The 16,844-nt window shown below is 38.4% G+C and overlaps 1 protein-coding gene across 3 annotated transcripts in view; it reads left to right on the forward strand.

Moving 5' to 3' along the window:
• The window catches only part of LOC116447857 (cadherin-12), a 432,700-nt gene that overhangs the window by 300,500 nt on the left and 115,356 nt on the right, over window positions 1–16,844 (forward strand). For 2 of the 3 annotated variants that reach the window (XR_004241717.1, XM_032117539.1), the window contains one exon: window positions 4,392–4,686. Coding sequence is in view for 1 of the 3 variants with exons in the window: in XM_032117539.1 (XP_031973430.1) it covers window positions 4,392–4,686 (295 nt within the window). In the remaining 2 variants the exon portion in view is untranslated. Of the gene's footprint in view, window positions 1–4,391; window positions 4,687–16,844 lie in introns of those variants that run through there. The other variant, XM_032117553.1, reaches the window with a different exon arrangement.

Here is a 16,844-nt window from a genome sequence, read left to right on the forward strand (position 1 = left end):
TCTGAAGCGAACTAGCTTTCAGCTTGTTACAGGCTGAAGCAGATTGCTAGGTCACATGGACTTGCGGACTGATCAGTCTGGCATCTGGTACTGGATATGATTCAAAAACACAGCCATAATTTCTGCATAGATTTCTGCAATGTATTTCACAATAGTCTCCATCTTATTATTCATACTTTATTTTTTTTAATCAGTCATTTCCTTTGCCATATGTGTTATTGTTTGTACACATTAGCAAGAATTATGGAATCTTTTTCTGCCATTGCAGAAAAATATTCAAGATTTTCTGCACTAACAAATTTTGATGCAAGAAATTATTAGTTTTACAGTTGGGGCAGATTTGCCCAAAGGTCTGACACTAAACAGTGTTACTTACTGTTATGATCCGGTTTAAATCCAGAAAAGCAAAGCACTCTAAATCTCTGTGCATAAACCAGAAAGAGCTTAGAAAGTTCAAAATATTCCCAGAAACAAGACTAAAACCAAACGAGGTTAGATGTTGATGCCAAATAATGGATGTATTTTATTTGATAGTAAAAGAGGCAAAGAGAAGGGAAGAGAAAAGAAAGAGGGAAAGAAATAGAAAAAAGAAGTGTGCGTGGGGGGGGGTGGGGGGACAGGGAGAGGTGACAGGGGTTAGGTGGAAGCAGATCACCCATCCGAGGGTCCCAACGACGTCTCGTTGCTCCCCTCCATCCGGCCTGCTGGTGGTGAGGGTCCCCCGTCGCCGCTGTGGCCACGCCGCCACACACCAAAGAATACAGAATCCCATGGATTAATACATGCTGTGGGCCAGGTGGGAATGCCCACGTGTCTCCCTTGCAGGAGCCAGCTTGACACTGTCCCTTGCAACACTGAGTGTGTGTTGCATCATCTCTGGTGCTCTGGTGCAGGGTCTGGGGACCCCTTGGCGGGGGGCGCCTGTGATGGGCCATGTCACCCCCTTCTGCTGTGGATAAGCTTCCTCCCCCCTGGTGAGGACCCCTCAGCTGGGCTCCTCTGCACAGTGGAGGATGGGCAGTCACGGCACCTCTGACCACAGGCTTTTCCCAGATACCCAGAGCCTCTCCTCCCTCCACGCCTTGGTGCGAGGGTCTGTGCGAGCCTGGCAGCTGATAGCCCTGGGGCTGTGGTCCTCATCCTGGAGGTGTTAAGCCTGTGCTCAGTGAATGTCCCAAGCCCTGAGTTGTTACTTTATCTTCTCTTCATCAGTGAGCAGTGTCAGGCCTCAGTCAGGGCCCCATCCAGGCTGTGGTAGTCTTCTCTGCAGCTTTTGTAATACAATATTAAAAGTTCTTCAAGAAAATGTTTAAGTCATAAATTACAATATTTCAGTCTCTGACACTTACATAATGAGAATAAAAGTGTGGATTTCAGCAAAGGTAGAAACAAGTCCCTCAGATTTACAAGCCTTTGCTACATTTTTAATATTCAGGATTTATTGGGAAAACATAAAATTAAGACAACCTGTGTGAATACCATAATTTGTACAACCTTGTTGCAGTAAATTCATGTGATTCTGGAAGGGAAACACATTGTGGGGAGGGAAGTAGGTAAGATCTCAGCACTTGTTCTTTTGCCCTCAAATTTTGCTGAAATAGTGGAAGACCAAGAATTAGAAAATAAGTGCAAGCAAGAAGGAGAAATGGGATAAAAATCAAAGTTGCTGTGGACACAGTGTCAGAAAAAGTAGTCTTTCACATACCTTCTGTATGTTTTTCAGCACAAAAAAATAAATGTCTTTTCTTCCAGTGCAATACAGCTTGTAGCACATAAATCAAGACACAGTAGCAAGCACTTATTCTTTAGCCTAAACTGCTTTCTGGAAAATTTAAGGCATTGAAAGTCAGGATTATTTCCTAGTGTTGTGTTAGTACACCTAATACTAGCTTCTTGCTCATCGTATCTGAATCTAAGTTTTGCACTCCTTTTATTGTCGGATAATTTATTTAATTTTAAATTAAATCAATCAGCTATTCCCCTACAGTAACTAGACACTGTGTAATGTTGAATTGCCCCACAAATTGCATAGCTCAGCGTGGGTTACAGATAAGCATGCATTTGCACATTGTCCAGTAATGGTATCTAAGGAAGCCTGTATCAAAATCAGCAGATTAGCATGATTTAGTGAATAAATACAATGGGACACATCCCAGCTAATGCAGAGCAATGGAGCTCTGCTTGAATAGGTGGAATGGTTCCTAGGTGATACAAGCTGAGTGATACTTGTGAAGCCCAGTGAACACATCTGTAACTGTAGAATTGCTAATCCTGCAAGTTATAAAGCTTTTATTCTCCAATACATTTGGGAAAAAAAAGCTATGTTTAGCCTAGTCTTTGTATTTCAGTCTTCCTTTGTCTTGGGAGCCCTTGCTTTTCCTGCTTTTTCTCCAGCTAGGAAAAGCAACTATAATTGTTTCTCTCTAGTATAATCCAAGGGCTCAGATAAGACATGCAAGGCAGCCTGATTTGTTTCAAGTTGAACATAAAACCTACAGCTGGCAATCAGAAATACACTCAACCATCTCAGCTTTAGTGCCAAATCCGATGACAGGAGATGGGAGTAATCTTGTCATGCTTCCCTGTTTACAAACTCCTGCTTTGTAACTGCATTCTTTTGCTCCGTGATATTCTTACTTCCAGGAGTATGCATCAAGATAGTCTTCACAATGAAGCCCAAACAAATTTTATTTAATATAGGGACACTACAAAAAATATTGTCTGGTTTCCTCTAAAAAGTTCTAACATTTTTTTCTTCAAGGTTTCTTATCATAAGTTTTGGGTTTTTTTTCTCTCAATGTGTGTCTGTAAGCCTCTAAATGATAATGGAAGAAAAATTACCAAGTTTTTACTGAGCAGGAAATTTTGAGCCACTTAAATTAAAATGATGAGGAAGAAATATACATTAATTATCTCAGACTGCAATATGTTTTCATTGTGTAAGCAAGAAAATATTTAATACCTCAGAAGCAAAATGCTTTGGTTTGGACTAGAGAGATAATTTAAAATTCATGTGGGGGACAGCTAGATGAAAGATCAGAATTTAGTATATTCACTGAGCAAGAATGATGAGATGAAAAAGTAGACAAAGAAGACTATGTTCATGTTCGCTCTGTGCCACAAACCATGACCTCTTCCACAGTCACAAGGACCTATTTTCAATTTAAGTCGATAGCTATAAATGTTAGTAATTGCCTTTACCTCCTTCTCTGTAGCTTAGCTTCTTGCCCCATTACCAAAACCATTTAGTTCCTCAGTAATTCATTTTCTACATAATCTCCTTTCATGTCCCATGTTTCCTCCATTGTGTTTCACCTTGGGCAGTACATCATGTAAATAAAGCCTATATCCATAATCGCTTTACAATTCAGCTTAAGAGAATTCACTCTTGAAATCTCCATTCCGACCGGTGTCCATTATAGGGATCTTTTTAGTCCTCATTAGATGGGAAAAGTGGAAGAATATTTTAAAAACTATTTCAACATCGGTGATGTAACCTTGAGTATCTTTTCAGAGCTTTCAGATGCATTTAAAGGATGAGTACAGAGCAAGTGAAGGCATCTGAGAAAGAAGCTCATTATACAGTATTCGGATTAAAAAAATTCCTGCATTTAAAATAATTAAATTTATTGTAGGACAGACACTGATTACAGGGACAAAAACATCCAAGAAGTTGAATTCAAGTTTGTTTTGTTTTGTTTTGTTTTTAATTATAACTAGAGATTCATAAGAGTAATAGCCTGAAAAATGTGTATACTGGTATTTAAGGCAGAAAATATTGAGTTCTGTACTCTTTCAAAATGAGCAAGAAACTCCTAGATTTTCAGTCTGCAGTGTGATTATCTCAGAAAAGCAAAAGCAAGTGATCAAATATTTGTGTAAAAGGCAGTACTTTTAGTTCTGTTTAGCATTTACTGTAATCACGAGGTGTATATTTTCTTTTTTTAAACCAAGTATGAATTTGAGTTTTAGATGCCATCAAGCTCTTGCTCGTGAAATAAAAATTAGACATTTCCCTTCTACTTCTCTGAAAGCCAAATGCCTGTGAAAGCTTTTGACACTCTCATGTCATCTCACATTTGTTTGATGTGGTTATGGGTGATTTTACATCCTTGGTCTTAAATTTCATTTTATAACAAATGTGAAGCCCTGCTTCATTGCAGTTTTAGTTGCTGAACTGCTCTCTGTGCTTTGCTAGATAAGGGTAAAAGTCTTACATAACATACTATCCACATTTTTTCCAGGCACTTAGAGGCAGTTAAGGACTTAGGAAGTTGGTTCCTTCAATGTTTTTTATTGCAGAAAAAAAAATTAAAATAATATTTGTCATCTAGCCTAGAAAAAACCATTAATGTTTTTGTCCTCCCCTTTGTTTTTCTTTTCTTCTCAAGCTTCATTCTGACTTGGACAAGGGAGTCGGCACTGTTAAATATACCCTTTCAGGAGATGGTGCTGGCACGGTTTTTACCATTGATGAGACCACAGGAGACATTCATGCCATAAGGAGCCTGGATAGAGAAGAAAAACCTTTCTACACACTCCGGGCCCAGGCTGTGGATGTTGACACCAAGAAACCACTAGAGCCTGAATCAGAATTCATCATCAAAGTGCAGGACATTAATGATAATGAGCCAAAGTTTCTGGATGGGCCTTATGTTGCCAGTGTCCCAGAAATGTCTCCAGTGGGTGAGTAAGAAGCTGTAAATGCTTGATAACTAATTGCATATTACTTAATTGTTTCAATGTACTTTTCTTGCAAGAAAAGAAAAAGAAAGAGAAGGAAGAAATGAAAAAACAACTTTTAAAACTTACTGTTAGAAATGTTTCTAATACTCTGTGCCTAGATATACACAGATTACAGTTTTGTTTTAGCTTTGTTTGCTTATTTAGAGACTTGTTCTCCTGCAATATGAATGTCTGTGATGTTAAGTTTCTGACAGTAGCAAGAGTTAAAAAAAAAAGATATTCAAGGAAGATATGCGAATAGGGTTCTCTGTAGCACCAAACCTGTTATGTCACTTGATGTGGTGCATTCCCCTCTCTTCCTAGTTTACATTTGCTGTTTGCTGTACAAAATTAGATTGCCTGTTTGCTGTAAAGCATCTTGCCATTTAACTGGTTTTGTCTTTGTGGCCCTTAAACTCCTCCAGCACTTGCCTGATCTCCTAATTATGCATTAGGGGGCAATTCTTTATTCAAGTCCTGCTATACTGTGCATGCTCAAAGTAACTATTGCTCTTGCCTTGGTCACAATGCAAGAATGAGAGTCTGCAGGAGTGGCTTAAGTTATCAGAAACTTAATGTCCAAGAAAACCTTTAGTGCATCAGACTCTTACATTAAAATTTAAAAAAAAAAGGAGATTGCCTGGGGACATGGTAAGTTTTCAAAAACCTAGTGTACAGGGGACAAAGTAATTTTCTTTTCAGAGAAAGGTGGACTGCAATAAGGATACTGAAGCAGTGGAATAGGTTTTTGCTTGAAGAATTTTCACAACATAGTGATATTTGCCAGGAATGACATAAAGAGCATCGATCCTGCTTTGGAGCTGGAGAATATGCTAAATGGGCCCCTTGGGTCTCTTCCTGATGGCTGATTCTGCAGTGGTCCTGAGCAGTGTGTTTGTAACATAAGTGCACTGCTTGCGTCCCGCTGCCAGATGGCATTTTGGGTTTCCCTGCAGGCACCAGAAATTAATTTGTTCTGGGCTGGGAGTCCTTTAACTTCCCAGTGCTAGTTCCAGCTTATTGCCCTTCTCTCTCCTAAACTGTCTTTTCCCAGTACTTCACAAGCCAGTACCAGTCATTTAATACTCCCGGTAGCTATTAACAGTTTTGGAAGTTTTCTGAGTTTGAAGTGGCAGAGGGATACTATTCTCCTCCAGCTATGCACCTCAGATGTTGATGTTTTTAAAGTCAGTCTGGGAGGTGACTGGCTATCCACGCAAGTTGCTACATAGAATTAATGAGGTAGTATTTAAAATTTTGTGATAAGGAGTAGCAGAATGTGATAGAATATGATAAAATTTGATGTGAGTAAACATGTAGAGATGATCATGTTGATCTTATAGAAGTGTAGAGAACAACTCACTATAGTCACCCACAGGGGTTTGTCTGTAGATTCACAATATATGTGGTCTGTTGTTTCCCCTAATGAGATGCATAATAATATTACTTAGAGTTGTATTATTTAGAGATGAAAACCATTTGTTATATTTTGACACCTGTGTCTGTGGCAAATTCAGAATAAAATTTCTCACCAGTGAATGTATGGTTGGTTGTGAAATTGCTTTTAAAACCTGATCAGAAAGAAGAAATGAAAATGAGTGATGCTGTTTGTATAGCAGAATACAGTGCCTGCATTTATTCTCTTACTCTGTTGCTCTCTCCCATCTTCCTTTGCTATTTCCTTAAATATGTGTGTGCAGCAGAAGATTAAATGCTAACAGAGCTTTTACTTCATATGAAACACTCTTCAAGGTGTGTCATACATTGTTGCTTTTACATGGATAAGGAGTTGCATGACTAAATGAGATAACAACAGAGCATGTTGTGTCATGCATACAGCATTTAAAAGAAATGCTTTTCAATTTATTCTCCTTTAGAAAAAAAGTAGTAGATACCATGGCAAAAATGGATCTTCTTGGTCTTTTCTTTATTCAGTCACATTCACTCTATCTAGAAGATTTATTCATAATGATGCCTTTTCCTGGTCTTAAAATCAAGACTCAAACACATTTAGAAGGGGAAAAGGGATTTTACCTTGGTATTTATTTTTAGGATCCTTAGGTGCACATGTCCAGGTCGAATGCACCAAAATGCACACTGCAATGCCCACCCCCAAAAAGATCGGGTATAACACTATAGGTTTTACTAATTAGCATATCTATCAAAGATTCCCCAGTGAGAGACTCGAGTGAACCCCCCTCCCCAAGGAACCTTCCCCTGGATGGTTCTATCTTAGTTTACAGAATGTGTTCTGGAGAGGACTTTGGGGTCTGGGGCACACTGATCCCTAGCTATGAAGCTTCTAAAATGTTTAGTCTCTTAGCTTAACGAACAAGTCCAAGAATGTAGGCAAAAAGCACTAAGAATACAGAAATTGTAAAAAGGTATAACAGGGGTATAAAAGAAAAGATAAAAATTATCATGGCATCAATAAGAGTTGCTATTTTCCTCTGAAAAAAATAAAAGATGGATGAAAATTGATCAGAAAATGCAAGGCAAGGAAAGAGTTTCCTTAATGGAGGCCTAAACTTCAATTAGTGGTTACTAAAGCAGATAACAATTTTTGCTGTTAGGTTGTCTTGCAGCAAAAATATCCAGAAATGCCTTGTCCTCTGTGTCAGGAGGTTGTGCCTTCTCTGATGTAGATCTTGCCGCTCTCTTTTTCTCTCTTATCTATGTTTTTCCTTCCTTATGCAAGCCAGGATTTCTCAGAGGATCTAAAACTACTCCTTTCTATCATCAGTACCATTTAGTTGCACCTATAGAGATGCTTAGGCCTACCAGTGCCTGAGGCTGACATTGAAAATCACTTTGATTTTTCAGCTGGTGCAGCATATGGTTGTCTTGGCTTAGGGAAAAACCCCAGATAAACTCTTCCTCTCATCTGTTTTTTTTTTTTTTTACATTTTCATTTCTAGTTGCCACTTTTTAATTACTAAATGTTCTAAATTTCACTTACTATAGTTTTACAACTGTAATGATTATAAACTGCACTCATGCACATATTTTTGTTGTGTGAAACGCACTGAAACATTACTTTTTTCACACTTACTAGTCTCTTATGTGGGCCGGACAAGCTTTTGTGACCAGTGACTTGCAGTCTTTTATTGTTACATGACATTTGCATGCAAAGGTTTACTCAGTTTGATACTTTATCCCAAGGTTATTGGGATATATATTGTTACCTTTCAGAAATTTTCATGGCTACATGGTTCTCAATTTTGTAATGTCTCTGGACTTCCTAATTGTTGTTGCTGAATCTGGGATGGCAGAAATAATGCCATAGCATTCATGTCTGGGTTCAGAGTTGCAGTTACAGTGTTACGGTAAAATTGTATATCAACTGATCCTTGGTGATTTTTTACTGGAAAAAGTGCAAAAAAAAAAAGAAAATTCATAGCATCCTCAAGATCTGATTTTCTGCAGAGATATTACTTAGATATACATGTCATAGCCAAGTTTTTCATGGTAGAGTTTCTTAGAACTTGTGCTACTTTCCATGCATATTGTAGGTGGAAATTTACTTTTTTCCTTCAAATTTAAGTTAAGGGCAGATTAAATTTTCTTCTACAGTTTCTGCACTCTAGCATTGGTTTGTTTTTCCTTTTAATCAATACCTCTCATTAAAAAAAGATAGTGGTACTGAATATCTTGTTGGTTTTTTTCTGAAGAGATAGATTTAGGGCTGCTATTTTTATTTAGCTGTGCCTTCCTTACCAGGAAACAAATTCCTTCATATACTCTTAAGAAAAAATGTTAGAACGATGTTTAGCCACTACAAGCTAGGATGCAAACCTGTTTCATGCCAACGTTTGAATGGCCAGCCAGCCTTGCTCCTTCCATACATGCACTGTAATCTGCTCTTGTATGATGGAGACGAAAGTCAGTCACAGACATAAAGAAGAAAGATCTTCTCTTGGAAGCCCCTTTTGTTACTGCTGTGACATGCAGGCTGCAGTACCCATCTGTGACTTCCAATGTTTCTGAGAGTTTCAAAGTGGGCACAGCTTCCTCAATGTTGTGGAAGGATACCAGTACCTCCAAAGTTGACATTTTATTGCTCACATAATAAACGGGGGTGAGGAATGCTTTATGGTGAAGAATTTATTTTTCAAAGTACAATGATTTGAAATTCCCTGCAGAAAAAACTCAGCAGATGGAGTCAGATTACAATGCAGAGCTAATATTTTAAGAACAGAGATTGATATGCTGTTATCTTATGCCTAGTAAGAGACTTATAAAAGCTTAAGGGCTGGACTCCCAATGTTGACGGGTTTTTTGGTTTTATTTTTTTTTTAATTATTTTTCTGATATTGGATTGGTTTTATCAATATCTTTATTTGAAAATATTTTCTTGATATAACTTCCAAAATGTAGAACGAACCAGAAATGGGGATTTATCTATGAGAACTGAAAAGGGTGCCCTAATATCCCCATTTGTAAGTTTGTATTAGCAAAATATGTTCTCCTTAAGTATCGTTTAATCAACTGTGTTGTTGCTTCTGGCAGCTGTGCCAGCTTCTATTGCAATTTAGTTGACATAAGCACGCAAATATAGCTGAGTTTAAACCAAGGTTATCCCCTTATTAAAGCTATCAGTCCAGATGACTGAGAATGGGGACAAAGCAGCATTAAGCACACATTCAAGGAAAGATCTTATTATATATTTTTATATATTTCTACATAAAAATGTACACAGAAAAGCATTTGCTTTCATAAGCATTTCTTTCACTGAATATGTTGATTTTAACAGCAAATTTATAACGTCTTTTGTCCTAATTGTTTTCTAAGGTTTTTGTATGCTTATACATAGACCAGCTAGGGCTGTACTAAACCCATCAGTTCCATAATATATAGATGCCATATGTTCTTTGCTATGCAAATTCATTTCATACTTGTCCACTACATTAACTCTTTATTGATTAAGGGGGGACTCCACAAACTCCAGATCACCGTGGCAGACTAAAATGGTCAATGACAATAGAAAGTTGATATTAGGTTATTTTTACTGTGTTCCTCAGTGGTGCAAAGCAGCTACCTGAAGAGTGTTATAGATTTGCTTCCCATGGTACCATCAGTGTGAAAATAGTCTCTATAAATTTTCTAGCAGCTTTCCTTCTGAAGAGAATACTTAATTGACTTTTATTTAAACATTGGCTTATATTTGAACATTGACAATGGAGCATATATATATCTCCACAAATGGAACATATGTTTAATATATCCATCTATGTAGTTTCATGTGCAAGAATTACAATATGTAGAAAACTAACCTGATGAAGGGGTAGGTAATAACCTGCACTCTGGCTTGGCTCAGCTTAGCACTGTGTGCCTGAGTTTAGCCTGAAGCTTACAGTGAGCAGAGGCTGGGGAAGGAGAGGCTATAAGGCATTGGAGCAAATGCTGAATGGTCCTTCCTTTCATATAGATTCCTAGCTGTTGGCGATATATTTTTAAGGGCTTCCAAAAGCTTACCCAGGCTGCTGCAGAAGATCTTTGGGAATCCATTGAGACCAGAAATACTTTTGAATGGCATTATGCATGCTCATGGACAGATAACTGACAGCATAATCTGTCTGCAGCCAATGTCTGCAACCCCTCCAGCTCCAGCCTGATCTCCATGTTTTTCTCTGGTGTTATCAAGTCGTTAAAGAAAATGATGGGAGTTGGATGTCATATTCAAGATACAAACATCTTGAATATGCTTTATTTTTATCCAATTTTCCTTGTTGAATTACTCCCATTGATCATTTTTGGTTTTTTGTCTGCTGTTGATCATAGAGATTAAAATTTTGGGGGATTTTCCACAGTGATCCCAAGATCAAGAATTAATAGGCAATGGAGCTACAACCCACCTATGTGGAAATACTGATAAGTTACTTTTTCCCATGCCTCTTTGTGTTCCTCCGTGTGAAGTTCCGTATTCTCAGTTTCATGCTATGTTAAGATTCCCCTGCAGCACTTTGCAGTAAAGCTTTCATTTTGTCAAACTGTCACCTGTTCACATCTTCTCTTTTACTGGCAACCTATGAGTTCAGATCCAAGAGAGATGCCAGTGGCAACCCCTCTCTCATGTAAAGACAAGCAATTCATTCCTACTGTTTTAGATCTCTTTTTATTTGGATTATTTTAGGAAAAGCTGCGGTGTCTTAAACTTCCTTTTTTCTTCTTTTTTTTTTGAAGAGTTTTTGCTTAGGAACTTGCTGAAAGCTTTTCTGAAATTTAGATACTTTTAATCTATGCCAGTAATCTTGAGGTATATACTCACGGATGCACTCAATAGTTTTAATAGGTTTTGTGAAGAGCAACTTCCCTTCACAAAACTGTACTGAATTCGACCTTACAGGGTCATATCCTTATGTCCTCTAATTTGGTACTTTATTACAGTGTACAAATTTTGTCCATCACATGGGTCAGACCTGGTGCCCTGAGTAATTCAGGCCACATTTCAGAAAACTTGTCCCATCACTGTTTTTTCCATACTCTTTCCTGGGGCTATGTCAGTTTACTCACCAAAATTGATATTTCAGTGTTTTCCCACTAAGAATTGCTTTTTTTAATTACAGCTCTTGTCTTTCCAATTCTCTTTTTCTTTTAATTTTGAAAAGATATATCTGCTAACATCAGACTAATATCTACTACATCGGACTAACTTTTATAGCCACTGTATAGAAAAGTGAGTTTTGAGAAAGGAGCAGAAGGAAGGGCAGGTTAGGGCTGCTTAGCCTTTTCTCAAAGAGTGTTTTTACCACATTGGGAAAATCTGTGCAATGAGGACATTGCACAAAACATAAAACAAAAAAAAAAATGAAAAAAACACAACACTGAGATACTGAGAGAATATTACGAGTAGGCAGTTAAAGCTTTTGAAACAAAAGTGTTTCTTTATGATAGATCACTGGGCAACCTATACAGCTTCAATTATGGAAGAGGATCCAGAAAAAAATTTAGATCAGAAGGCAGGGAGAAAATAGTGCAGAAAATCAAGACTTTCTTATTTAAAGGATAATGGTTATTGTCATACTGTGAGTTTCCTTTCATACACCCTGGCTGTTGGATAAAGTCAGCAAAACTAAGACATTTGACAAATGCTGTCAGGTGGGAGAATCTATGTAAAATGAAACTGTGACAGACAGGACTATACAAACATGTGAACAACAAAATTCTCAGAAAAGCTGAGAAGCTGTTGAAAAAAGATGCTGGATAGCTGGTTTTTTGCTGGCTGTTTTTACAGTCCCAAAATGTCAGTATTAGTGCTGAAACCATTTAAAGCATTTGATTCTTACTTCACGTATATCCAAGCCTACAGTGGATATTTTCTACAACAACTTCAGCAAGGCTTTTGACAGTGTGTCTCATGAAATCCTCATAGACAAACTCAGGAGATGGGAATTAGATGAGTGGACAGTGAAGTGGATTGAAGGCTGGCTGAATGGCAGATCCCAGAGGGTCGTAATCAGTGGCACAGGTCCTAGTTGGAGGCCTTGTCATTAGTGGTGTCCACCAAGATTAAATACAGGGTCCAGTATTGTTTAACTTCTTCATCAATGACTTGGATGAAGGGGCAGATGCCTTCTCAGCAGGTTCATTAATGGCACAAAGCTGGGAGGAGTGGGAGGAGTGGCCAATACCCCAGAGGGCTGTGTAGCCCTTCAGAGGGACCTCAACAGGTCAGAGATATGGTCAGAGAAGAACTGCCTGAGATTCAACAAAGGCAGGTGCAGGGTCCGGCACCAGGGGAAGAATAACCCCATGCACCAGCACAGCCTGGGGGATGGACTGCTGGAAAGCAGCTCTGCAGAGAAGGACCTGTGAGCCCCGGTGGACAACAAGCTCTCCATGAGCCAACAGAGTATCCTTGTGGCCAAGAAGGCCAAAAGTATCCTGGGGTGCATTAGGAAGGGCACTGCCAGCAGATTGAGGTGCATGATTCTTTTCCTGGGGATGCACAGCTGGAGTGTTGCATCCAGTCCTGGGCTCCGCAGTACAACAGAGACATGGAGATGTTCCAGTGGAGGGTAACGTAGAGGATTGTGGGACTGGAATATCTGTCTTATGAGGAAAGGCTGAGGGAGCTCGGCCTGTTCAGCCTTCAGAAGAGATGACAGAGAAGGGACCTAGTTAATGTTGGTAAGCAGTGTGTAAAGTGGATGTAGTCAGGCTCTTCTTGTAGGGGCCAGGTAGTAGGACAAGAGGCAACAGGCAGAAAGGGATGCTCAGAATGTTCCACCTGAATATGAGGTGACCGAGCACTGGAACAGATTGCTCAGAGAGGTTCTGGAATCTCCCTCACTGGAGATATTCAAGAATCATCTGGACACAATGCTGTGCAATATGCTCTAGGATAACCCTACTTGAGCAGAGAGGTCCCCTCCAGCCTGTCCCATTCTGTGATTCTCTGTGTGATTGTGTTTAACTGTACATGGGCAAAGCTGAGAACCCATGTCACAGCAGTTAAAACCACGATGTTTCTATCCACACACTGACTTTACTGCAGCCTGTAGCATAAATCAAATAATATATTTTATCACACATGTCTTTTGATGCAATCTAACCTCTTTTAGGTTGCCAAGAAATGCTTTCATTATTAAAATTAAGCTATTGGGTTTGCTCTAAATGGATATGTTGGTAGTTTCAGTGGTGTTGAGTATTAGTTCTTTTTGTATATAAGGAGAAGCTTTGTAATTATTGGTCCAGTCTTGCTGTTCACATAAATATCTTAAGGTTCAAGATATATTGCATTAGAGTTGTTGGGATTATGTGTTATATGGTTTTTTTTTGTTTTGTTTTTTTTGTTAATTACACAGCTGATGAGGGAAAGAAATTGACATATTTAAGTGTAGTATTGAAAAAATGTAGAAATCGTTGTTATACGGGCACATAATATCTGTAAACATAAAACATGTTGTATTGATAGTTGTTTTAGTAGCCACAGATTAGCTGTAAATGATAAAAATTAACAAGAAGTTGCTTTTTTCTTACCACAAAATGACTCTGAACATTAAATATCTTTTTAGTCAGAGCTGTTATTTTGGCCACCAAGTGGTTTTAAACGTTAAACATATTTTAAAAGTATTACTGAGTGTCTGTAAACATTAAATATGTTTTATAAAAGCTGCTTTTCAAACTACTGCCTGCGTGGCTACAAATATAATTTTTCTTTACAGTTGCTTTTCAGCCACTGAGTTATTTTTTTCCTATACATTCAGTTCTATTTATAATTTTTCAGAGAAGAAATAAGTGCAAGCTTTTGCTGGCACAAGGCAGATCTTCATTTATGACAAGTAATCATGTTCTACCCATCTTCTCATAAAAACACTGCAGGTAATAATAGCAAGCCAAATTTTAAAAGGATTTTAATGGCTATTTTGCATGGAAAGTGAGTGCATATGTATGACTAGTATTCTAGTCACCTGTTTTTGTATTTTACTCTGCAGTAAACCAAAATAATAAAAGCAGGCATGGCTGATATTCTGTACTAAGAAACCTAAGAAGTCTAAGAAATCAGTCACTGATGGATTATTTGAATCAATCAAATCATCATCAGCCCTAGAGGAGGGCAAAACAGAATGCAAAATAGTCTCAAGGTTACTAAGCGAATGGGAGTCACTAAACCAAATATGATTAAAGGCTTTAATTCTGTGTGCAGAAATAACTCTATGTGGCAAATTAGATGTAATCCTAGGAAGGCCTGGAGTGATAAGAAAAGTATTCATGAGAATCTGGCTTAACAAGAGCTAAGAGAAAAATCACTGATCACAAATATACTGTTAAGGACAAATTATTCTCTGTTTAGAGAATCCCATAAGGCTTAAAGTCTACAGCAAAGACACTGCAGATAAAAATAATACCTTAGGAAAAAAAAATCTACATAAACCAGAGGTCTAAAATTATCTGCAGACTGAGGAACAGCATATACATGAGTATCTTTAAATGGAATGTTAGCCAATTAGTAGGTGTATCTGTCTGCCAACCTTGGATTTAATGAGTCCTAGGTACTTAAAATTTCTCCTTGTTCATAGTAAGGAACTGTGGATGCTAAAAGGCAGGAGCAGAGGAATTTTCCAGCTGCTGAAGCATTTTGTGAAGTTTCCCTGTTTCTCAGCTAAAGCATGAGAAATGGAAAGACGGTTTTGTAAACTATCTGCAGGTGCAGGGCTGTTGTGAGAAGAGAGTGGAATTGGTTTTGGTTCACTGAGAATAATATTTTGAAATGGGTGGTTATACTGCTCAGCCACTTACTGTGGTGGGTGGCTAGCCAAGGGACCAGTCATGTAATTTCTCTTTTGCGAACCATGCTATAAAAAGACGGGTTTTTGCCATTAATGGGTCAGCTTCGACCATCTTCTCTGTTCTGAATTCATGTCATTTCTCGCCGTCCCTGGGGACAACAGCGACAAGGAACAGCACAGATAGGCAATCCAGTCCAATATCTGTCCTGTACACTGTAGGTTTTTCCTAACTAATGAACCTTTACAGATCTTGTGGGAACAGGAATCTGACATCCCTCCAGCCTTTGCTCAACAAGGATCCTGATAGAGCTGATTGAAACCTTTCCACAAGAGATACTTTTGCTAAGTTTCTGTACAACTGAAAGGTGCAAACATGTAATTTTCTTAAAACTTTTTATGAAAAACCAGATGGCTGCTTAGTGAGTCATCCCACAGGTTAGGTGGTAACTGGAAAATTACACAGGTGGTTTCTGTATTAGTAAAGGAGCATTCTTTATATCACCCTGACAAGCCAAGCTCTGGCTGGCTTGGAACCCATAGGCAAGGCAGTATTCTCTGAAGCTGGGAACCTGATGGGTTTGCCTGTTCCCTGATGTGTCTTCCACATAGTTGATGACAAGACAGGTTGTCACACTTTCTAGACAAGCTAGTCAGCCTGCAAGCTAAACAGGTCATAACTAAGTAGGAGGAAGACCAATGGAAATGAAAGAAACTGTTCTCTTTGCTAAAATCTCAGTGGTGCCAGTATTGTTTTCTGGAGTGCAATTTCATTTTTCTTTTTTTCTGGAATGATGCAGGATGAAGTGAAAATCCAAAACTATCTGAAATATCATAGTAAAGTAAAATTTCACTGTCTAGACATCCTTACTTGCCAGTTATGTCTGAACACCTTTTGTGCAGAAGCCAGCAGTAAATGTGAGATCATTGAGGATTAGAGAGGCAAAGACTGGAAATAGAAGGCGAGTTGACTTCAGGCAGGTGTGAAAGTAAAGAATGACAGCAGAGGAAGAGGAAAATCTTTACAGCCTGTTCAGCTTTCACTGCAAGAGCTACTGGAGAGAAATCAACACCTTTAATACTGCCTTGGACTTGATTTAGGTTGACACCGCTAAAGAGACAGCTATTATTTCTGTTAACAAACCTCAGGTCTGTTATTTTACTTTTATAAAAAACTTTAAGGGTGTTAATGTGTAAGCACTCAAGGTATCAGTATTCCTATGGAGCAGTCTTGAGGGAAAAAGGAAACAGCAATCAGTAGCCAAGAGGACCTCCAGCCAAGGATTACCTGACACCATTCTGCACCATGATTGATGGAGAATGTTGTTGCTGGTACTCTCAGGGATGTAATTTCAGCTGACCATTCACATCTTGGTACACATTGTTAACAACTGATGGTTTTCACTGGAAATACTTTTTTGACTGCTAGTCATCCCACTGAGGTTGGCATGGTGTTTTGGGAATAGATATTCTAAATGGTAAAGGATAATATGAATCCTAACAGACAGCCCATTAATATGACAGTCAAGAGGCCTATATCTGGAGATTATGTCTTCAGTCATGTCTTTCATCTTCCATCTGTGTTTATTGCTGTTAATACAGCAAGCATCAGTTTTATCATTTGTTTTGATCTAAAGAAGTAGCCCAACTTATCTGAAACATAAGATAATTATGTAGCTAAGATTCCCATTTTGCAGAAACATCACCTTAGAAACCTATCTATCCTCCTGTCTCTGTAAATTTCCAGAACTAGAGCCCGGGAGAAGGTTAAACACACATTTAGGCAGATTATAATGTCACAGCCTATTTGGGACTAAGTTGTATCCAAGTAAAATTTACTGCTTCTCTATCTCTTAAAAAGGATTGTTGTTTGGGTTTGCATGCACGGAT

This window comes from Corvus moneduloides, chromosome 1 (genome assembly GCF_009650955.1).
Source record: "Corvus moneduloides isolate bCorMon1 chromosome 1, bCorMon1.pri, whole genome shotgun sequence".
Classification (NCBI taxonomy): Eukaryota; Metazoa; Chordata; class Aves; order Passeriformes; family Corvidae; genus Corvus; species Corvus moneduloides.